Below are 23,422 nucleotides of genomic sequence, written 5' to 3'. Positions count from 1 at the left end.
GCCCTCTGTTTTACCCTTACGAATACTCAATGAACAATCCGAATAGAGTAATGCGTCAGCTTGGGTATATTCAAGATTCACCTGATGAGGATTATGTACCACCGTTCAAATATAAGTTAAAGAAATGGAAGGCGGACAGAAAGGCGTTGGCTGTTGTTTACGAACCTGAGCCTAAGACTGGGCATTGGAATAATAGTCATTTGGCTACTAGTAGAGTAGATATCTCCTGGTGGGAGCATGTTAATGAAGGTCACGAGGTAAGCGATGATTACATGCCATGATATGAAGGCTTCTCCCACGGTCGGGTGATAAGGATTGATCAGACTACGTGTAGGAGGAGCAACAAAGCATCTTCCTCTGCTTCTACGGCCGACACTAGAGATGACTCTTCCATTCTTAAGCTTGTGGTAAGTACTTATTTTTTGAATTCATTGTAATACCTATATAAAGGCTAACGACACTTACTAGAAACTTGGAAATAGTAGCATAGGAATAAATTTTTATGTTGCATTACAGTTGATCTACATTACATGTTATTCTCTTTTCTTTGTGCGAGAGGAAACTACCATTGCGGCTTCGATGTGATAAAACTGCTCTCCTCTCGTTGTACTTGGTGCACAATCTCATAACGTGAATCGTCCTATCACTAATATGAGACGGTAGATAATCATAGCGTAGTTTCTTGTGGTAATTGACGAAAGGACTCCAACCAACTTGAGTCCAAAATATACTCTCATCTTGATGTTCTTCGGGAAGATCTTTCACGATGTAATAGTTTTTAACCCATTCGGTCTCTTCCTCGACTTTCTTGAATACTTCCCGGAGATGTGCTTGTTATTTTCCTCGTTTTTCAGCCTCGCGCATCTCTTCTTCTTCCTTCGAAGGATATGGAGTAAAAGTGTATGGTTTTTTAGTAGGTCGCATGTTTCTTTTGCGTATCTCTTCTTCCATTGCCAATATTTATTTGGTTGGTCGCTTGCATCTTCTATGTATGCTTTCAATTGAATTGGTAGTTGATGACGAACTTTCCATTGAGAAAATGATATGCTTTGATTGTTTTAAGTTCTATTAAACAGTTAATGGTTGATTCTTTATATAGAAAATAGCCCAACGACTATTTTTTTGGGAAATAGTATCTCCACAAAGAGGCGTTGAAGGTATATTTATGGAGTCGTTAGGGTTGAGTTTATGTAAACTAACGACCCTATTTCAAATAAATCTCCGTCATACCAACATCCAGGAGTCGTTAGTTTATTGATAATCAGTTAACGACTTCGACAATCTATGATAAGAGTCGTTCATTTTTTAATGGGCCCGGTAACGATCGTTAATTTCCAAAACATGTAGGAGACCATCACATTTGGACTACAGGGGTCGTTTATATATAATGAATACTTACCTAACGACTCAAGTTTATAAGACAATAGTCGTTATCCAAAATTGCTTAAATGTAAACGACCATAGTATTAGTGATAATATAAACATCCAAAAAGTATGCTTCACAATAGTAAGCTCCAAAAACAAAACAAATCCTTCAACATTTAGTCGCACATGTCAACGTGTTCAGGCATTGTACTTGGTGTTCCTTCCAAAGCATTCCACATGTTCATTCCATACTCGTAATGGTGTGTCCATTCCTTGGTGTAGTCTCCCCAATAACCATAGGCCACCCGTGGTAGAGGACATTCTTCGGAAATCTTCAAACCTATGTAATGGTTATCGTTGACATGTGCCATTACAATTCTTCTTTTCTTTATCGCCGCCTCGCACCTAGTTCTTGAGGGTACGTACATACAAGAGCCACCCGGAAAGACTTTGTTGAATACAATCACAACACAAGTGAATGTGTCCGCTAAAAGTTGACCGCCAAAAGGAATTTTCATCCAAAACTTATAACCGGCCGTCTTCGACCCCTTCCGCCATTTCACGTTAGATATTAACTCTTTGAACTTCAATTCTTTCTCTTTTGAATCCCCTTGCATGATCATGGTTAAATAGAGTTGCTTTTCCTCCACAAGTTTATCCGCCATTCTTATTCTTGCATATTCGATTTGGGTGAGGTTGAGTTCGTCGGCTTGCTCGAAATGCCCTAATTGTTCGGTTGCCACATGGCAACCACAATTCCCATTCCCATCAACGTCGTCGGTGGGTATAAGGTGATCTAAGATGACATAAGGAAGTTGGTCGGTATACTCTTTGTACAAAGTGTAAGAAACACGATGTGGTCTTCCTTGCGAATCCCTAGGTGTCTTAGGATTACCCTTTATTCCTCTTATCGTCACCATACAACTAGTTTGGCTTTGCTGGGTACCGACCGCATGCTCAATAATATCCATATCCTCATTTTCTTGCATTTTTGGCCGACCTCGTTTCTTAGGAATTAAATACTTTTCGTACTCCTCATATTCCACCTGGACATGCTCATGACGTGATACGTCTCTATCGCAACCCTTGTCATTGTTAACAGTTTCTCTAAATGACATTTTAGTTGTTGGTCTTCCGGGTGGTTTTTGTTTGATTGGCTCTTCTTCAAACCCCAAGCTCGTACGGGCGGACGACCACAAGTTATCAACCAAAATGCGTCTTCCTGCACAATTCATTTTTCGGTATTTTTCGTTAATGTACTTGCCAATCTCCAAGTCTCCAAATTCTTCATCGGCTAAACCCGTGGGCTTTGGGATGAATGAAAGTTGCTGCCAGAATGGATCGATATCTTGAAGAGGAATGAAACCTTTGTACCCATAGATTTTATGTTTACAAGGGAGGCCGAGCCAAATATCGGTTGTACAATTACACTTCGTATTCATCACCTTTCCTGCCTCCGCTTTAGCTCTAAAATCTATAAGCACATCCATCATATAGTTAATTTCCCACCATGATACTTGGTGTTCTACCAACCGTTACAAATCTTTGTCCCTTACGTGTTGCATCAAAAAACGATCTTGACTCAACTCCATATGAGTGACTATTTTTCTTAGGTCATTCTCTGCGTGCTCGTTAATAGCTTCTTGTACGGTAACTACCCCACCCCTATTTTGATCCATTTTTTTTTCAAACTCCCGTGAGACTGCTCTGCAAGACTTGTAGACTCATTTTTGAAGTGCTTGTATCTATTGGTCCATGCATAAACAAACTTCTCATTCCAAGGATTCAACCATGTATTCAGGCAATACTCAACAACCTTCTTATGATCCGTTCTCCAACCATCAATAAACTTCTGCAAGTTGGCATAATACTTAACCTCTGTTTTCGAATGAGCCAAATAGTCCCAATCTTTGAAAAAAACTTTCCATACATCCCCATCTTTATCGTATTTTTCATTTTCTTTCTTTTTCTCTTCCGCTCGCTCTTTTTTGGAAAGTTTACTTAAACGCTCATCTTCTTCCTTAGAACGTTGATTACCCTTCTTAGTATGGATCTTTTGGATTTGATTCTTGCAATTATAAAAAAGATTGGGTTGGATGTGCCACGTATAAAGAAATTGTTGAGCAAGTGGAAAGACTTGACGAACGGCACTCATAATTGCAAAATCTCTATCCGTAAATATAACCTGTGGTGTCTCTTCTCCACGGTAAATCAACCTCACTTGTTCCAACGCCCAAACATAGTCCTCTATTTCTTCTTTTTCCATAAAGCACCATGCAACGGTGAATGAATTTTTATCCGAAGTATAGCTTACCACGTTCAACATCGGCATGTTATACTTGTTTGTCTTGTAGGTGCAATCTATGAATAGAACCTGGTAAAAACACTGAGCCAAATCCATCATCCTTGGATGTGCAAGAAAAATATGAGTCAGTTTCTCATCCGGACCCACCTTAGTTTGCATGGAGTAGTTAAGAGTTTCTGCTAACCACTCTGATTGTTGCATAATGAACCTACCATCCCATTCAGTTCTCTTAATCGTTGCTTTGGCGGCGTTGATTGTGGAAATGGTGGACAAGTTATCCTTATCTTCCGCCCTTATTGCATTTAGGATCTTAAGTGGTCTAAATCCTTCATATGCCTAACTTTATCCATCTGATGTGGTTTCAACCGGGCATATGCAGGGTATCCATATAAACTTATGGGTGGAGGATGGTTGTGACGACCTTCCGGAATACTATACAATCGGAATAGATCCGCTTCATGGCGTCTTTTGAAAACAATCCTGAATGGGCATTCACACTTCTTCGAATTTGTTCTATAGACCCTAGTCGTCTTCTTCTCATACTTGTAATTCTTGCCTTTGTGACTTTCTCCCTTGTTACCCGCTCTCTCGCATACCATTTCCATCTTGTTACCATCGACGTGTCTACTTTGAACAACCACACACATCTTCTCTTTTTCCCTAGGGATGAGTCATTCCTTGATGTCATCCTTGGTTTCCCATGTCTACATTGAGCAAACAATTAAATTAGATAACTATGAGATCACTAATAAAATTATTTGAATATATAAATATATCGACTCGGTTAAGGTAAACGTACCAAATCAGTCATATAGTGTTAGGAGGTATCTGGACCCAATGTAGATACGGGTTCTGGCTGGGAGCATTGTCGAACTACCAACTAAAAAACAAAGCACAAAACCATTAAATTATAAGGTCGTCAAGATATTATATGCAGATCAACGACACCACATAAAGTCGTCAACAAATCTTTTGCAGATTAACGACTTTGATTCATCTTACATTAGAGTCGTCAATCTACTAAAATGACAATTGTCGACACTTTAACAAAGGTTGAGGACACTCCTTGTACACTAACGACTCCTGATAAATGTATATACACCATTCTGCTCGGTTTTCTTCTAGATTCGGTTATATATGTCCAACCTAACGACGAAATATACTGAGTCTAAGAGTCGTTTAGTTGTAAACGAATTTTAGTAACGACTCATGATAGTATTTGCATTTATTGGAGAATTTAACTCAACCAAATGTGGTTGAGGCAGTTGGATCGCTCAATTTTATAAATAGAGACCCATATCTCACCTCTTCCTTATCAAAACCCTAATTATCAACCTTCTCTTCTCTTTCTCAAAACAAGAGCAAACACCATGACTACTCTCTACACTTTCGAAGAGAATTTCGCCATTGCGAGAGCTTGGTTGACAGTCACAAACTACTTTGAAAGTCTAGACAAAGACATTGATGAAACATCGGATGCTTGGTGGAACCGCGTATTCATCGTTTTTGTGGCATTGGACGGAAATCGCAACTCAAGGTCTTTGAAACAAGTCAAGGAAAGCTTCAAGGAGATAAAATTCGAGTGTGATGTTTTGAAAAGAGAATTTACGGCCGTAAGGGAAGCCTTTCCGGATATGCTGAGTGCTATAAGAGTAAGTATTTAAACAAGAGGTAAAACTTGTCCAAAGCTATGATCGATACTAACTAAGCTTGTTTGCGTTTGCGTTTTCAGATGAAGAAGGCATATGGATACTACGAGGTGCTTCGTGGGAAAAAGTTTGAGTTACATGATTGCTACTTTATCTTCAATGGAACCATGTATAATTACATGCTTTATGATTGAGTGTAGAAGTGAATCGTTATCATGTATTGTATTTAACCCTATGAAAGATGTATGACTTTTACAATTCAATGAAATGGTTCTATGAAATCAGAAATTATTAAAAAAAAAAAAAACAGTTTGAGTCGTCAATATTAGAGATGTATAAAAAAATGACTCTCATTTAATATGAAAGGGTCGTCCGTATATAGTAATGCTTAACTGACGACCCTTAGAGTGATAGCTACAGAGAGTAAAAGGTTTTTTAGTCGTTCGGTTCTGAATATATAGAGTTAACGACTCTATATGATCTAAAACATGAGGTCGTCATCTTTTAGGAACCTCATTGACGATTTTTCATAACTGAACAATGGAGTCGTTTATTTTGGTGTTAATTCATTGACGACTCTACAGGGTCGTTAGTTAATTATACTCACGACCTAACGACCTCACAGTGAGCTGTTGCACAGTGACCATGAATCGACCACTTGGAGCACCATTCATGCGATTTGAAGAGTATAGGAAGTTTACCTGATTGTTTAGAGCTTTGGATTCTTCATTTTGAGTATTGGTTCCTTCATTTTGAGCAAAAGGATCTTCATTTGCAACAATTATCAAAACTTCCTCTATTAACATCTCTTCATCAAACATCCAATCCATAGGATTAGTTGAGACAATCTCACCATCAACACAATCATGTATGTTGTTTGAAGCTTCACCAACATCATTTCCTCCACTAGAATCACTCATTTCAAATAACCCTAAGTTTCCCCCCAAAACTCAACTTCTTCTTCTCCACAATACAAAAACACAATTTTTGTTTTATCAAATTTTTATCCTTAAATCTGATTTTAATCTACCCAAATTAATTAACAACTAATCAACACTCAATTAACACTAATAATCCAGGGGTAGTTTAGCCATTTCTTAAAAAGTGGGATAAGGGATAACTCCCAATTACTATTTCAAGACCTTTTTTTGTCCTGTAACTAGGGGTCCCCAATTACTATTTCAGGGCCCCCAATTCAGCCCTGCTTTTCATCACCGTGTTTGTGTTGTAGTCTCATACAAGCTTCCATATACACTGTTCCAACTTTCCAGACTGCAGATTCCCTTGGATATGCAGGGCTTTCACAAATGTAAAACATCTAAAATAGCTAATAAGAATTCTCATTGAAAATTAGATCTTCTCATCAAAATTTTGTAACATAAAAATCCTACTTGCTGCTTAACCAACAAAATTTACAAACTAGCCCCACACCTTTTGATCTGATATGATCCCAACTCCCAAAGATACGCATCATAACAAAAAGGACACTTGCACTTCTGGAAATTGCCTGCTGTAGGATTCGAGTACAAATTAATGTGGGCACTGGAAAGCACCTGATTGGGGGATGCTGGTGGCAGCATGCATTTGACTTGGAATGTGAAAAGGACTGAGAGGGGAGGTACCGAAGACACTAAAACATCGCAGAACATATGAGTCATCAACCAACGGCGGCGACCATGTCAGGCTCAATGATAGGCATGTCGGCTGCTGCAATGAGAGGACTTTTCTGGAATGAATTTCTGAGCTGCCCACAAGCTGCATTGGCATCAAGGCCTCGAGTCTGCCTTATGCTTGTTGTTACTTTACGGGATTCTAGCGCTGCTGCAAATGCAAGTATCTACAGAAACAACCAAAAACAGATTGAAATCCCTAAAGCAAACCAAATGATTTGTTATAGAATCTTAGAACACTAAATCCAAACAGGACCACTCTTTTTTTTTCAGGAAATGGCAAAATTCAAATATAAAGGAAGAGAAGCATACTGTTTTCTTGTATGGACGGCGAAACTCGGTATCTTCTATTGGATTAAAAGGTATCAAATTGACGTGGTAACCACTTCCCCAAGCACGGAGTAGTTCTGCAAGTTCTACCGCATGTTCTACCGCGTCGTTGACTCCAGCTGCAAAAAGAATACATGAAAACTGAGCATCAACATTACATAAGGAATACACTTCTATTTTTGTTTAGAAATAAAACTGTTTACAAGTTGAATTCTGGTTTTACCAAGAAGCGTATATTCGAATGATACTCTGCGACTAGTTTCATCAAAATAGTCCTTGCAATCCTTCATAAGTGCATCCAGAGGATAGGCTTTTGCACTAGGCACAATTGTTTCTCGAAGTCTTTGATTTGGGGCATGTAGGCTAATGTCAAGGGAGAAAAACAAAACAATCAGTCGGTAAATACTGTAGAGGTAAAGTAAAACTTAGTACTCTGACATTTAAAAATTGAAGTAAGAGAAAACATTCAAAGTGAATGTAGTTTAGCTTTATTGTACAAGGCCCAAAGAAAATAACTTTCACAAGGGTTGCAAATAAAGTATGGACGGATCAGAACACGGTATTGACTGGTTCAATGATGCCACTCCTATTAGCTTGCAAGTACCACATTTGGATAATGATATTCACAAGTTAGCTACTTCTGAGAAATTAAAGGTAGAATACCTGACAGCCAAGGTGGATTGGAGTTTGTGAGATGCCAACTTTTTAATAGTGTTTGGCACTCCCACGGTTGAAATTGTAATCATTCGTTGGCCAATTTGTATATCCTGCAAATCATATTACGAATATTTAACATGAACAAATCCAGATCCCATACCCCAAATGGAAGAGTTAAGTACGCACCTTATTTAAGGAACGGTGTGCTTCTAAAACCGCCTTTAAGTTCAACATAGGTTCACCCATTCCCATAAACACAACATTGGAAACTCTATTCTTGAATAAATCTTCTATGGCTAACACCTACATCATGAATGGAAAAAACGAAACAAAACTGTATTACAGACCCATAGAAGAATTTGTTAATAGATTGCTTTCAGAAACAAGACACGCGTTCTATAAAGATGACCTGCTCAACAATTTCATGCCTCTGAAGGTTCCTCAAATACCCTCCTTTGCCAGTAGCACAAAATGCACAACGCAATGGACATCCTACCTGAGACAATTCAGCAAACATCCAGGTAAAGATAATGCTACAATTACAAAGAAACGCCACACTATCCACAATGGGGTGTTACTCTATTTGTGAATCAGCCAGATAAAAGTAATGATACAAACTACAAAGACACAACATACTATCCACAAAGGGGTGTTACTCTATTGGAGAATCAGCCATACCTGAGATGAGACGCAAGCAGTAAGGCGGATGGTACCTTTAGCATCTTCAACCGGTATACCAACAGTTTCAATCAGCCTATTATCATGCAGCTTAATCAGTACCTGCAAAACCACATATCACAACAATAATTTATGTCAAATAGTCCACCAATAACCAATAATACTCCAACCGAACCTACTTAGGTATTGTTTCGAACCTACTTAGGTATTATTTCGGTGCACGTAGTGCAATCCCACACAGATGCTCTATTCACCATTGGGGAGCATGCCTGGCATATACGCCATAGAGAAAATTTTTGATGGGGGCGTTTTTTTGAAGGGGGCATGGGGGACCAATGATATGTTGACACACATATCTTTGATTCCCATGAATTATGTTTCCAAAAATACATTTCTTTTGCATTTTTGGAAACATAATTCATGGGAATCAAAGATATGTGTCAACACATCATTGGTCCCCCATGCCCCCTTCAAAAAAACGCCCCCATCGAAAAATTTCTCTAACATTTTGAGAAGTATCATTCATTCTCTAACCTTAACTGTGCCATCAGCAGCCTTGACAACCTGATGAAGCGGTGATCTCCCAACTTTCCATCCAGCCTCTTGAAGATCATTCCTAAATGCCAGAGGTACTGTCCAACACAACTTACACTAAGGGCTATCAACAGAACAACTAAACAGCAATTGGATAAGATAAAATCAATGGTGGTGGGGGTGGTGGTGATAGTTGGCCCTGCACCCTAACCACCAGCACCAACACCACCACCCACCGCCAAAAAAATTGAATTTTCTTTGATTACTTACAATGATTAAAATCCTGAATTTCTTTAACTTTGGACTTGTATATAAGCTGATGTAGTTGTTTCCCCCTGTACTTTTGCTGAAATTACCCCAAATCACAGGATAAAATTCAAAATCCAAACTTTTTCTATGCAAACTAGAAAAAAATTCAAATTATCTTTGTGGGTTTCAGTTGAATTTGTAAATGGAATAAGAAATTGATTACCTGACCCAAGTCTGTAGCTAGTTGTTGAAGGTCAAGTTCAGACATGCCAAGAAGAACATGAGAATCAATATGAGGAGTTCTCACGGGTGTAGTAGTAGATATGGCAGAGACAGTTTTCCGAGCTGTAGAAGTAGCAGCCATGGAAATTGAACGAGAACGAACGACTCTTACTGCTATTGATGGAGCAGAATACATTTGTTGAAACAAAGCCATTGGAGCTCCAGAGAGAGAAGAAAAAGCCTCTTTCTGAGAAGTTGGTTCTGATAAACCCTCAATAAATATCTCTTTATCGTGGATGTTTGCACCCCCAAATGTAGATTTTGGCCGAAACGTGACTTTCCGGAAAATTTTAGATCTTCTGGGCCACGCTGCAGATTGACACAAGTTTTTCCGGTCATTGCAATTCTAGGTCAGAGTGGGAGATTTGTTGTCCCGAGCTATTCAGTTAAAATCCTTCAACAAAGCCAATTTCCAAGCGGAGTCCTTTCGAATTTTTTTTTTGATACAATCACTTTCTGGAAATCCCTTTGTTAAATATTTTCTTCAAGTTTTTGGAAATAACTACAGAATATTCGACGACCGAAATTGTGGATACATACGACTTAACCAATAAGAACGCAAGCTTTCAAAAAAAAAAAGAACGCGAGAAGATCATTACTTAAAGGCGAAAATAACATCGTCACTACTGACGAGCGCAGTGACGTCACGAAGAATCACACTTAACATGTGAAGTCCAACGCGAGGATAATGCAGGCGCGATTGTAAGAGAGACCTTTTTGAGAGTTGGTGAGAGGATTTTGAGAGAAAGAAAATTATTTGTTCTCCAAGTCAAGACTCTCTCGTATTGCATTTGTATTTGTTCATGTTTTTATTAATATCAACTTACAGATTCTTCCATCATGTCTTAACTGATAATATCACTTGGGTGTAGTTAGTAGGATTTCCTGCTATTACATTTTGGTGCTAGAAATCAGCTCGGATGAGTAAGAGGAGCGTCCCTCACCTGTGAAGTTTTTCAAAATGGTTTGTTTTGTTTTAAACACTGAACATTTGTCATTTGTTTCGATAGTTTTGGATGATTATCCGATTTCTTGATCTAAAAAGAAAAGTTTCAGTCTTATCTAAAAAAGTTTTCAATAGTTGTTCTTTTAGATTTCAAAAAAACTTTTCATACTTTGTCAAAAGAAATAGGGTTTCATGTACAAAGATGTTAAGAGTGGCGTCAAGAGCGGAACATGTCATAGCAGCAAGAAGAAGCAGACGGATCGCAAGAAGAAGAGGAGAAAAAGGTGAAACCTCAACCATGGGCGAAAGGGCTAACCAAATTCAGCAAATCCAGTCACAAATCCAACGCGCAAAGGAGGATGATAACGCCCACAGGAACGTCTACGATGAAGTAAATGTGCACACAACAGATACAGACACGGTGGAAGAAAACGGAGAAAGGATTTCAGATCAAGGACCACTCCAAGAAGATGACAAAAATATGACTGTTGGAGAACTAAGGCGAAGGTTGCTCGAGGACAGACAAAGGGAATAAGCAGCACCACCGGAATTAACGCGACAAAATGATGAACTAAGAGACGAGAACCACAGGCCCAATACGGAAAGATCACGCACGACATCAAGGACCACGCGTGTAGCATCAGTATCAAGAACAAGCATAAGTACATCGCGGCGAAGCAGATCACATCGGAGAGACAATCCCATAGAGCATCGATGGAACAACAATCATGTCGAACACCCCAACGAGGGAGATGACATACCAAAACAACGCGATAACTATCGCATAGAACAACAACACAGAGAAAACCGAAATGAACATCATGGCGAAAATGATCGCATTATAGGGCAACTAAGAAAACAGAAGGAGCAAACCATATCGAAATCAACATTATCGCACAGAAGAGAATATTGATAATGCACAAGATTCCGAAGGGAATGATACAAGGGACGAAAGGCGGAGGCAAAGAAGAGATGACGCAGAAGAGCGAGATTTTCAGGAAGCATTACGTCGGAGTAGACAGGAGCACACAGCCAGGGAGGCGAAACTAAAAAGGCCAATGCAACAGGTTGAAGACCAAAACATCAACCAAACAATACTAAGAGAATTAGAGGAAATGAGTGCGATGATGAACACGCGAAAGAATGGAGGAAGAAGACAACTTGCAGAAGCGATACAAGAAGCAAGGAGATCACCATTTGTGCAAGGGATACAATATGCAGGGGTACCAAAAAAGTGCACTCTACCAACATTCATAAGCATCTTCGATGGAACCACATGTGCCGTCCAACATATCAAAACATATAACTTATCTCTGCCGCAATGAGAACACAACAATGCGGTATTATGTAAGTACTTCCCAGCTAGCCTAGCAGGAGAAGCCTTAAAACGGTTTGATGGTTTACCTGTAGGAACTATCTCATCATTCAATCAACTGCAAAGCATATTCCTAGGAGCATACATCAGCAACATGCTACGACCAGGAATTGAGAAGGTATTCATCTTGAGACGGAGGATAAATGAAAGTCTACATGACTTAACATTACAATGCAGAACAATGTGCAGTGAAATGTCGGGAAGAGTAGATAGAAGATATAAATTTGATCCTAGCTTTTATTAACACTTCATTTCCAACAGATTTATTGTACACACATATATTCAGGCTTAAAGATACAATAGAGATGAAAGAGCTGCGAGAGTATTAGGAGGATTATATCGCTCTTGAAGAAAAGCGGAAGGAGATGGAATCATACCCAGTTGTTGTTACCAACGCAAAGGAAGGAAATGGGAGATTATTACCAAGAACAACAAATGTGATTGCAAGCACCTCCCAAGAAACTCAAGAAAAAATAATTACCGAGAACAGCCAGAAGCAAGTGGCAATGAGCAGCTGAGATCAAGATATGTTCAACTGAGAGTATAAAGAGAAACAATATAATAACCATGCAGATAATAACAACATCAGGAGATTCGACAACCAAAGAGAAAGATATGGTAATCAAAGGGGAAATAAGAATCAGTGGTCCGGAGGACAGAAGACAGTGTGGGAAGAAATCAAAATGCCGCATCTAAACACCACAATCGATAAAATTTGGGAGGCGATAATACTAATGGAGGAAATTCCGACACCACCTAACCTGGGAGTGAAACCAGTATCAGGAAGGCGAAGCCAAGAATTTTGTGCCTATCATCGTTTCCATGGGCACACTACACACAATTGTTGAAATGTACAAAAGATAATGCTGAGAATGATAGACCAAGGGAAGTTAAATCATTTGTTAGTAGGACAACAAGCAGCTTTACCCCGATCACCCCAAGGACCAGCACCAGCTACGGCAACCGGAGAGCACACATTCTTAATCGAGATAGGAGCAAACGCGTGACAATTACACTGTAATTCAATCATCCACTCATTTAGAAGTATCGAAGATTTTCACGACAATGTGCTAAGCCGAGTGCACGCTCGAGATAATGACGGAAGAAATACCTAATATAGCACAAGTTTCACCCTTCTATGAGTGGCAATCCAAAGTTTACATCATTACTTTAAAATATACATTGTTTAAAAATGCAGTATGAATTGATTAAAATCCGACCAAACATTTGCTACACTAACCCGGACTTATCTGTGACATAAAATTTAGCATTGTCACCCAAAATTTGCTTCATAAGAGTAACTCAAAAGAATATAATGTTTTGTTTTTTGATGTGATTCGTCTAAATCCGACTAAAACCACCTGACTCAATGTGTTGGTTTTTTGAGTTAGGTCCTACTCAAATAACTCAAAAATATGTGAATTAGTGATTTGATCCCAGCATTTTATTTCCGGCTCAAATGGGTTCGAGTTAGCGATTAGGTCTGCATCAGGTAGCAAGTCATCCACGGTCTGACATCTGACTTGGCACCGAGTCGGATCAAGATGCCGAGTCGGCAAAATAACAAACACTTCCCCCATATAGTGTTTGCCTTTTAAGGTTAACTTACTTGGTAAAAAGTAAAAAAAAAAAAACACCTCTTAGTAGACCTTACTTTCGATACATATCAAAGCATTTTAACATGGTAGATAACTGAAGCAACACCATTATGGAAGGAAGGAAACAAATGAAAAGAAAAATCATATAACTGTAAAGAGTGCAACATTAGTAAAACCTTGACATAGCTAACAATGTTTCCAGGTCCAACACTTCTTTGTCTCCGATACTCTGCAGTGCTCATGATGGTTCTTCAGGGTCAACAAAACGTATGCATAAAAGGATTTCATTTTCATGTCTTGTTACAAAAATGCCCAAAAGAATAACAATTCCGGTCCCCGGCTTAGTAGCTGTAAATGTACTCTCATCAATCCATCCTTTAAAAACAGACCCAAATCCACCTTCACCTAACACATTATCAGGCCTTAAATTCCTTGTAGCAGTTTTCAGATCACTAAAGCTGAAACTTCACAAATTAGAAGATTGTAAGATCTCGCCTTCACTTCGTGGAGTTGGCAGAACCGAAGCAAATGATGTCTTACTACTTGAATTCAATCCTACACACATACGAATAAAAATTCTTACAGTAAATTACCGACTTCCACATACCGGACTTCAAGCAGATAAACTACACCAATTAGCAAGACTTAACGTATTGTAATGGGCAGGATCCGTTGAGATTCAACCGCGTCTGATGTAAAAATAAAATAAAAATCAGAAATATCAAAATGATTTTGGTTTCTTTATTCGCTTACTTGATTCGGTGGACTGTAGACGTTTCCCTTTTTTCCATGAAAAGAAACTGCTTATCTGAAAGCAGACAACATATTAAAAATAGTGTTACTATCAAGTTCTACTCTGGAAATGCAAAGAACCAGAAGCATAGAGACAAGTATGATACTGATGACCTCAGAGTGACTGCCTGGGTTAACTTGCTTAGGACTGATAGGGTTAGGCAATCCTTTTGATTCATTTCTTGGCGATTGCTTTGGACTGTTGCAAGAAGATACTCCTATCGGAGCATCACAGGTAATCTGATCGCCACTGGTCTTACAATTGCTAGAACCGTTTTCTTTTTCAGAATCTTCAGTATGCCAACACTTTCCCATTAGAAAAACTCAAAAAAGAGAAAAAACAGAGTTCTCCGTTTGAATCAACTTCCTTCTCTCTACAAAAAAAAAAAAGAAAAAAAAAAGGAAAGGAGAGATATTTCGAGAAAACGTGGTTAAGAAGTAGTATTAGTAGTAATCCAAACAAGTTTAGATGTAAAACCATAGTCCCTTTTCATCAACTTCTTCTTCGTCAAAGTTTAGTTGTCATCCATATAATATTAATTTAATTGACTTTATAAATTTACTTTCGTTGACTAGTATAAACAACAAAAACACAAGTCCATAAGCAAATTAAATTAACATTCACCTTTTTCTTTTTTGAATTTTTGAGCTAAAGTTTAATAGAATTGAGAAAAAAGCTAACTTATCTTTTAATCTGTCTTTAGTTTGTTGGTTTTCTTTTTCTTCTATGAATTATATAAAAAATGTGATAATCTCAGATAAATAAGAAGAGAAGCATACAGTTTTTTTTTGCATGGACGGTGAAACTCTGCATCTTCTATTGGATTAAAAGGTATCAAATTGACATGGTAACCACTTTCCCAAACACGGAGTAGTTCTGCCAGTGTTACTGCATGCTCTACCGGGTCGTTGACTCCAGCTGCAAAAAGAATTCATGAAAACTGAGTTTCAACATATAACTGTTTAACAAGTCGAATTCTGCTTTTACCAAGAAACGTATACTTGTACGATACTCCGCGACTAATTTCATCAAAGCAGTCCTTGCAATCTTCCATAAGTGCATCCAACACTCTGGCACTTGCACCAGGCACAATTTTCAAGTACTTTATTTGGGGGCATGTAGGCTAATGTCAAGGGAGAAACATAAACAGTCAGTTGACAAATAGATGTAAAGTAAAACTTAGTACTCTGACATTTAAATATTGAAGTAAAAGAAAACATTAGAGTTAACCAAGGTCTCCTGCAAACACTCAAAGTGAATGAAGCATAGATTTTATCGTACGGAGACCAATTAAATCAACTTTCACAAGGGTTGCGAATAAAGTATGGACAGGTCAGAACATGTTATTCATTGGTTTAATGATTCCACTCCTATTAGCTTGCGAGTACCACATCTGATATAGTTTGGCTAATGACAACTCACAAGTTAGCTACTTCAGAGAAAATATAAGGTAGAGTACCTGACAGCAACGTGGATTGGAGTCCGTGAGATGCCAACTTTTTAATAGTGTTTGGCACTCCCACAGTTGAAACTGTAATCATTCATTGGCCAATTTGTATATCCTGCAAATTCAACTAGCGAAAATTTAACGTGGACAAATTCAGATCCCACATCCCATACATGACATGCATGGAAGAGTTAAGTACGCACCTTAAAACAGCCTTTAAGTTCAACATTGGTGCATTCCCATAAACACAACATTGGAAACTTTATTCTTGAATAAATATTCTATCGCTAACACCTACATCATGAATGGAACAAACGAAACAAAACTATATTACAGACCCGTACAAGAATTTATTGATAGATTGCTTTCAGAAACAAGACACACATTCTATAAAGATGACCTTCTCAACAATTTCATGCCTCTGAAGATTATTCAAAATTAGCACAAAACGCGCAACGCAATGGACATCCTACCTGAGACAGTTCAGCAAACATCCAAGTATTGAAAAATGCTCCAAAGATCTATAAGGGGGTGTTACTGTATTAAAGAATCAGTCATACCTGAAATGAGACGCAAACAGTAAAGCGGATAGTACCTTTATCATCTTCAGCCGATATACCAACCGTTTTAATCAGCCTGTTATCACGCAGCTTAATCAGTACCATATCACAATTGTACATTATGTCAAATAGTCGACCGGAAAAAAAAATGCAACAACACTCCATCCTATTCACCGTTAGGGAGAATGCCTAGCATATACGGTGAATAGGTGCACCAAATGCACAAGTATTCCAACATTTTTGACAGGTACCATTCATTCTCTAACTTTAATTGCACCATCAGCAGCCCTGACAACGTGATAAAGCGGTGATCTCCGGACCTTCCATCCAGCTTCTTGAAGATCATTCCTGAATGCTAGAGGTACTGTTGAACAGAAATTTGCATCTCAGAAGGAAGGGTGGCCGTTTATTGTTACAACTTTTCGTTCGGCAGCCAGCAGAATGGAGGCACGACCTGCATGGCTTTGGCGTGGTTTAGGCGCGGCCAAGCTAGGATTTTGACATAGTATTAAGGCAGACAAAAATAAGGGTTTTGGCATAGTTTAGGTGCGGCCAAAATTAAGGGTTGGCATTGGGCCAAAGGTTTCCACGCATTTGGTGGCGAACTTGTACGGGTGAGATTTGTATCTCAGAAGGAAGGGTGGCCGTTGATTGTTACAACCCCTCGTTTTGCAGCCAGCGGAATGGAGGCATGGCTGGCATGGCTTAGGCGCGACCAAGCTAAGATTTTGACATAGTTTTAGGCGCGGACAAAATCAGGGTTTTGGCATTGTCTAAGCGCGGCCAAAATTAGGGTTTGGCATTGGGCCAAAAGTTTCCACGCGTTTGGTAGCGAACTTGTACGGCTGATATTTGCATCTCAGAAGAAAGGGTGGCCGTTGATTGTTGCAATCCTTCGTTTGGCAGCCAGCGGCATGGAGGCATGGCCGGCATGGCTTAGGCGCGGTCAAGCTAGGATTTTGGCATAGTTTTAGGCGCGACAAAAATTAGGGTTTTGGCATATTCTAGGCGTGGCCAAAATTAGGGTTTGGCATTGGGCCAAAAGTTGCCACACAATTGGTGCCGAACTTTTACGACCGAGATTTGTATCTCAGAAGGAAGGGTGGTCGTTGATTGTTGCAACCCTTTGTTTGGCAGCCAGCGGCATTGAGGCATGGTCGGCGTGGCTTAGGCGCATCCAAGTTAGGATTTTGGCATAGTTTTAGGCGCGGCCAAAATTAGGGTTTTGGCATAGTTTAGGCGCGTCCAAATTAGGGCTTGGCATTGGGCCAAAAGTTGCCACGCGTTTGGTGGCGAACTTGTACGGCTGAGATTTGCATCTCAAAAGGAAGGGTGTCGTTGATTGTTGCAACCCTTCGTTTGGCAGCCAGCGGCATGGAGGCATGGCCAACATGGCTTTGGTGCGGAGGTGTGGCTGGCATGGCATGCCATTGGCATGATGGTGCGGCTGGCATGGTCGGCATGCCTTTGGCGCGGATATATGGTTGGAATGGCATGCCATTGGCACAGTGGTGCGACTGGCGTGGTTGGCATGTGGCAGGCCAGGAAATGTGTATAAAAATGATGCAATGGAAACGGGCCTACAGTAATACCGCAAGTGCACGGTCGTCGGTTGTAGCTCGTGCAAGTACGGGTCGATCCACAGAGATCGGGTGTGTTTCGGAAGTGTTTTAGCTAATTGGGTTCCTAGATTTGCTTTGGGCTTAGAAGCCCTTTGGAAGTGTTGGGCTTAATGTACTATTGGGTTTGAATGCCCTTTGAATGGATTGGGCTTAGTGGGTTTGTTAAACATAAAATGAACTGAGCCTGGGCTCAGTTATATTTAAAGTGCAAATGGGCTTTGGTTCTTTGTTTAAGCTTTGGGCTCAATCTCACCTGAACAGTGAAATGGCCTTTTACAGTAATTGGGCTCGGTATTTGAGAGTTGGGCTTAACAGAGAACTAGGCTTTGGCCTTGACTATGAATTTGACTTGGGGCCTTACTGAACTGGGCTTTGATTTTGGTCTTACAGTTGGGCTCAGATTGTGCTCTGGGCTTTTGGAAGTGAGCTGTGGAGAGCAAAGCAATCAGCAGCAATGCAACAGCCCAGAGAAGTGGATTGGCAGCGGCAGCTGCAGAGAGGCAAGAAGCAGTGCAGCAGGCACCAGCAGCAGCAACCTGGTAGAGTAACAGGCACCAGCAGCAGCACACCAGAAGAAGTGGCAGCAGCACAGAAAATGCACAGCAGTGCAGTAACAACAGAGCTGCAGCAGCAGCTGCAGCTGCTCAAGCAGTGAACAAAAAGCAAAGCAGGGGTGCAACAGAGTTGCAGGGCAGGGGGGAACAATCAAGGTAAAAGCAAAACAAAGCAAGAACAAAGCTAAACTAAACAGTTGAAGAATGAATTGTGGTTGAGAATGAAGTAGATTATGGATGGGAACTAGGGGTTGAATTCACTCTAATTTTTACTGTGTATTCTCCTATAGAAAGTTAAACACAACTATGATATTATTTCCAAAGCACTAATTGTCTTTCTACAGCACAACTAGTCAAGGGATTATGAATTCAGCTTGAGTTGCAGCTTATCAGCAGCTCATGAACCTAACTACAAAGCATACTTGGCATACATTGTGAAAGTGAGGTGATGATGAGCTAAGTTCAAGTTTTTCCTAAACTTGTTTAGCCTTCTAGAGCAATATATTCAGTGTACTACACAATAAGACATTAGAGATTCATCAAGTCCCTAGCATGGTGGTTTAGAACATGACAAACATCATAACAGTGAGTAACAATGAATAGAAAGTCTAACATGAACACACACAAACAAACATTGAACTGAAATTAACATGTGAACACAAACATCTAACACACTAACAGGATGCAAATACAATTATAACAAGAACACAAGCATTACAGGAATATCACACATTTAGACATTAACAGTGCAATTTGACATTGGAATTAACCTAACCCAAATTGGGTGGAAACTTGGCTAGTCCAAGAACAAGTTTTAACATCTCATACACATCCCCTTTTATACCCAAATTAGCAAATTAGGGTTTACACCCATTTTCCCCAAATCAGAAAATTAGGGCAATTTTAAATTACATAAAATTTGCTTACAATCTCCCAAAATTGGCTCGACCCATGCTTCTTGATGTCCCTCTGATGCTCTTCCTGCTCCTATTGTCCCCTAATTTCTAGCTATTTTACTCACCCCAAAACCTAGGGTTTCAGAGGTTGTGAGATGAAGAAAATAGCTAGGCTAGGGTGTTGTCGGGTGTTGGAGATGGTGGTGTCAGTGATGGAACTGGTGGTGGTGAGGGAATGGTTGCGGCAGAGGAGACAGAGGAGGAGGTGGTGGCAGTGGAGTTGCAGGCGATGGTGGTTCTGGAAATGGTCGGGTGGAGAAGATGAGTTCGATGTTTTGGGAAGGAGGGAGTGTTTGGGTGGTAGTATAGGGTTTGGTGCTAGGGTGTGAAGCAGAGACTTCAAGTTCGATATTTGCGAAGCTTAGATGTTGGATCATTGGATCTGAGTGGAATCGAACGGATAGATGGAAGGATGTGTGAAGCGACCGTCGGATTCTGAGGTGCAACGAAGTTAACGGCACCAGATGGAGTTAGGTACTGTAGTGTAAGGCGGAATCATCGGGAGTTGATGCACAGGCATAGGAGCGACCGTTGGATTCAACTACCATCTAATCTGAAGGCTTGGAATTTCAGCGCTGTGGTGCTCGGCAGAAACATCAGATTTTGATGCTCTATGAAGGAGCGACCGTCGGATGCTCCTGAGAACTGATCTGATGGCTGAGAACGGAGGCGCTTTTGTGTGTAGAAAATGAGGTTGTGCGCACCATTCTTTGCGGTTTCCTTGCGTAATTTCTCCCGGCTTTTCACTACTTTTCTGCTCTTTTCGCTCCACGTCTCATCCGAACTTTATTTATTACCTAAAAATGCAAAATTAATTAATAAAAATATTTATTCTTGAAAACAATGAAAATACAGAATATGGGATAAAATGTAGAATTAATGCGCAAAAGATGAGTTAAATGCCAACAAAAAGGGATAAATATATACAATATTTGGCACTCATCAGCATGCCTTTGGTGCAGAGATGTGGCTGGCATGGCATGCCATTGGCACGTTGGTGCGGCTGGCATGGTTGGCATGCCTTTGGCGCGGAGATGTGGCTGGCATGGCATGCCATTGGCACGGTGGTGCGGCTGGCATGGTTGGCATTCCTTTGGCGCGGAGATGTGGCTGGCATGGCATGTCATTGCCACGGTAGTGCGGCTGGCATGGTTGGCATGCCTTTGGCGCGGAGATGTGGCTGGCATGGCATGCCATTGGCACGGTGGTGCGGCTGGCATGGAATGCCATTGGCACGGTGGTGCGGCTAGCATGGTTGGCATGCCTTTGGCGCGGAGATGTGGCTATTAGGGTTTAGCGTGTCGAAAACCTAGTTTAAAATATGTGGAACGCGTGGTTGGCACGTTTGGCTAGCATGCGCAGTTGGCATGTGCAGAGATGATGTCAGTCAGTACCGAGGGCTCTTCCTTGGAGCATGGCATATACATATAACAGGTACCCCGGTAATTTTACGCAGACATGTTGAATGGTTCAATAAATGTGCTAGTGGAGACATTATTACTCAAATGTGACGTCACTGTTTGACTAAGGTTTTACGATTTTAATCCTAAGCTAAAAACCACCATCAACAGTTACCAAGATAACCTACCTGATAATTTGAGCAACCAAAAAGACAGTACCAGAGATTGTAGACATCTCTGATTATTGGGCACATGACTAACTAAAAATCTAGAATGACTTTGGTAACGTATCTATGTTTTCGACATAAGTATTATGGAGAAGTAGCATTTAATCAAGTCTAAATCACAGTAATTCTTTCTTTTTTACAAGATTTTTTTTTATTAGCTGTGTCAACATTTACTGACTTGAGCAAATGGAACATCCATGTTTCTGTTAATGGATAATTGTATCTTTCTGATCCATGATGCTCATCTTCTGGTGGTCTTAGGCTCCCACCTCTATTGTTGGCTCTGAAAATGACTTGTTTGTTGTCGTCATTGGCCTGCCATAGATTCCCTTGGGCCTAGGAGACACGAGACCCATACCACCAGTAGGACCACCATTTCCTAACCCAAAATCCAAAAATTTTGCGTTAGTGAAAATTACAGGGAGACCCATTCTCCCAGACTTTTCTACTATGAAATCCACGTTCAGAAAAACACAGGCGCGCACCCATTTTCTGGAAGAAAATTATTCTCAAATCCATAATTTCTTAAATTATGTTTCGGTCTTTTTTTTTTCTTCTTCTTTTTCTCAGATTTGTATCTCCCTACAGCTTTCTTTCCTATCTATCGACGGAGTCCAAAATCTCGATTGAGATTAGAAATTGCAGCAACCAAGTTGGGTCCGTTTGTCAACTGGATTAGGTGTATTCAAGGGTTCGTTTGTGATTCGAATCATCTACAGTTGAGGTAAGTTTTAGAAGATCAGATAAGGAATTTTGTGAAGTTGCAAAACTGAAATCAACAAAGAAAAGGGAATCTGGGACTGATTGATTAAATGGGTTTTGGTGGTTGTGTTCGAAGAATCGGGAGCTCGAGATGATGTAGAAGTTTGGGTTGTATTTTAACTCAAGAGAGCCAGGAAAGAAGAATTTCTTACATCCCCTCTTTTCTCTGTCCAAGAGATGTTGTTGCTGTGGTTGATTGTGACAGTAAATGATGATGAATGAGTCTAGTTAATAATTCCTAGAAGAAGTGGAGTTATTGGGCTGTGTTGAATGTGAAATTGCAAGAATTAGAGAGCTGAAGGAGATGGTTTCTCAACATACAACAACACCATCAGGTAGCGTATATCAACTGTTCGACAGAAATGCTGAACCACCATCTTATTACCACCTAGTTCGCAGCTGTTACAATGGTTGCTGCTATGGGCATTGTTGATTATCTGGGTCGTGTAAGAAGAGGAGAAGAAAAAAATGCTGCTGCAGATGTTTGTGTGGGTGTTGTGTGTTGTTTCCGTGGGTTTGAAACCAGCAAGATATCGAAGGATACATGTTGTCCATGGTGAGGGTTTGGTACAGTTCTGGCAGCGAGAAAAGAAGAAGAAAAAGGTGCAGAGTGATTCGCAAATTTGGTTAGTGCTGTGGAAGATTTGGTCAAGGCTAAACAACAAGAACATAACCAGCAGCAGCTGCTTGACCGCACCGTTTCCTTGCTAGTTTGTTGTGCGTTTGTGGGATGAGTACAAGGGTTGTTTGCAGCGGATGCGGCTTTAATTAGAAGCCAGTAGGGTGAGCTAACTTGGGTACCAATTTGTTTCAGCATCGGATAGAGTTTGGGTCCTTGAAAATAGCTAAGAAAGAGTATAGCTGCCGTCAGTTTTATGAGATGAATGGCTGCAGATTGGTGGTGTTTATTGTTTGTATCGAACAAGGATTGTTGGAGGCGGTTTATGGTGCGACATTACAGGGTTTAGCACATCAGGTTTTGACAGAAGAAGCATTATCAACGACAGCTTGGTTTGCTGCCAGGATTTGACTTGAATCTATGATGTTTTATTCTACGTCTGCAACAATGGATATGAGGGTGTGCTTGTTGTCCGAGATTGAAGAGTCTGATTTTTGTCGAGATATAGACGTGGAGCTGTGAAATTGGTGGCTAGTTATGCATGACACGTTGTTATGACTGCATAACATATCAAGATCAAATTTGGTTTTTAGTCTGTTGGGTGTTGTTTTAAGTTGTTATGCAGCTATGAAAATGGATGCATAACCTGTTACGCATCTACAAAATTTGTTGCATAACTTGTTATGCAGTCCAGAAAACGGGTGCAGAGCACGTTATGCATCAACTTTTTCGTCACTATTGAAACCAACAAAAATAAAGACTGCACAACTTGTCATGCACCTACAATAATATCTGCATAACATGTTATGCAGTCGTGAAAATTGATGCATAACCTGTTATGCAT

The 23,422-nt window shown here is 40.1% G+C and overlaps 1 protein-coding gene, 1 long non-coding RNA gene and 1 pseudogene across 2 annotated transcripts; all 3 read right to left on the bottom strand.

Moving 5' to 3' along the window:
* Positions 1–6,623: 6,623 nt before the first annotated feature.
* Positions 6,624–9,988, bottom strand: LOC113344845 (probable dual-specificity RNA methyltransferase RlmN). The gene is made up of 10 exons (XM_026588743.1): positions 9,661–9,988; positions 9,459–9,534; positions 9,189–9,286; positions 8,655–8,756; positions 8,386–8,472; positions 8,163–8,279; positions 7,983–8,086; positions 7,543–7,682; positions 7,302–7,438; positions 6,624–7,156 (listed from the first exon to the last, which is right to left on the bottom strand). The coding sequence occupies exons 1-10, from the start codon at positions 9,871–9,873 to the stop codon at positions 6,977–6,979; spliced, it is 1,254 nt and encodes a 417-aa protein (XP_026444528.1). The 5' UTR covers positions 9,874–9,988; the 3' UTR covers positions 6,624–6,976.
* Positions 9,989–13,853: 3,865 nt separating this feature from the next.
* LOC113344991 lies at positions 13,854–14,579 on the bottom strand. Its single transcript, XR_003357973.1, has 3 exons — positions 14,545–14,579; positions 14,392–14,446; positions 13,854–14,193 (listed from the first exon to the last, which is right to left on the bottom strand). It is a non-coding gene; the product is annotated as an uncharacterized LOC113344991 (long non-coding RNA).
* A 143-nt stretch (positions 14,580–14,722) lies between these two features.
* On the bottom strand, positions 14,723–21,628 carry LOC113344931 (annotated as a pseudogene).
* Positions 21,629–23,422: the final 1,794 nt, after the last annotated feature.

The sequence above is a fragment of the Papaver somniferum genome, unplaced genomic scaffold (assembly GCF_003573695.1).
Source record: "Papaver somniferum cultivar HN1 unplaced genomic scaffold, ASM357369v1 unplaced-scaffold_80, whole genome shotgun sequence".
Classification (NCBI taxonomy): Eukaryota; Viridiplantae; Streptophyta; class Magnoliopsida; order Ranunculales; family Papaveraceae; genus Papaver; species Papaver somniferum.
The sequence above is the reverse complement of the archived record's forward strand: the minus strand, read 5'-3'. Positions and strand labels throughout refer to the sequence as shown.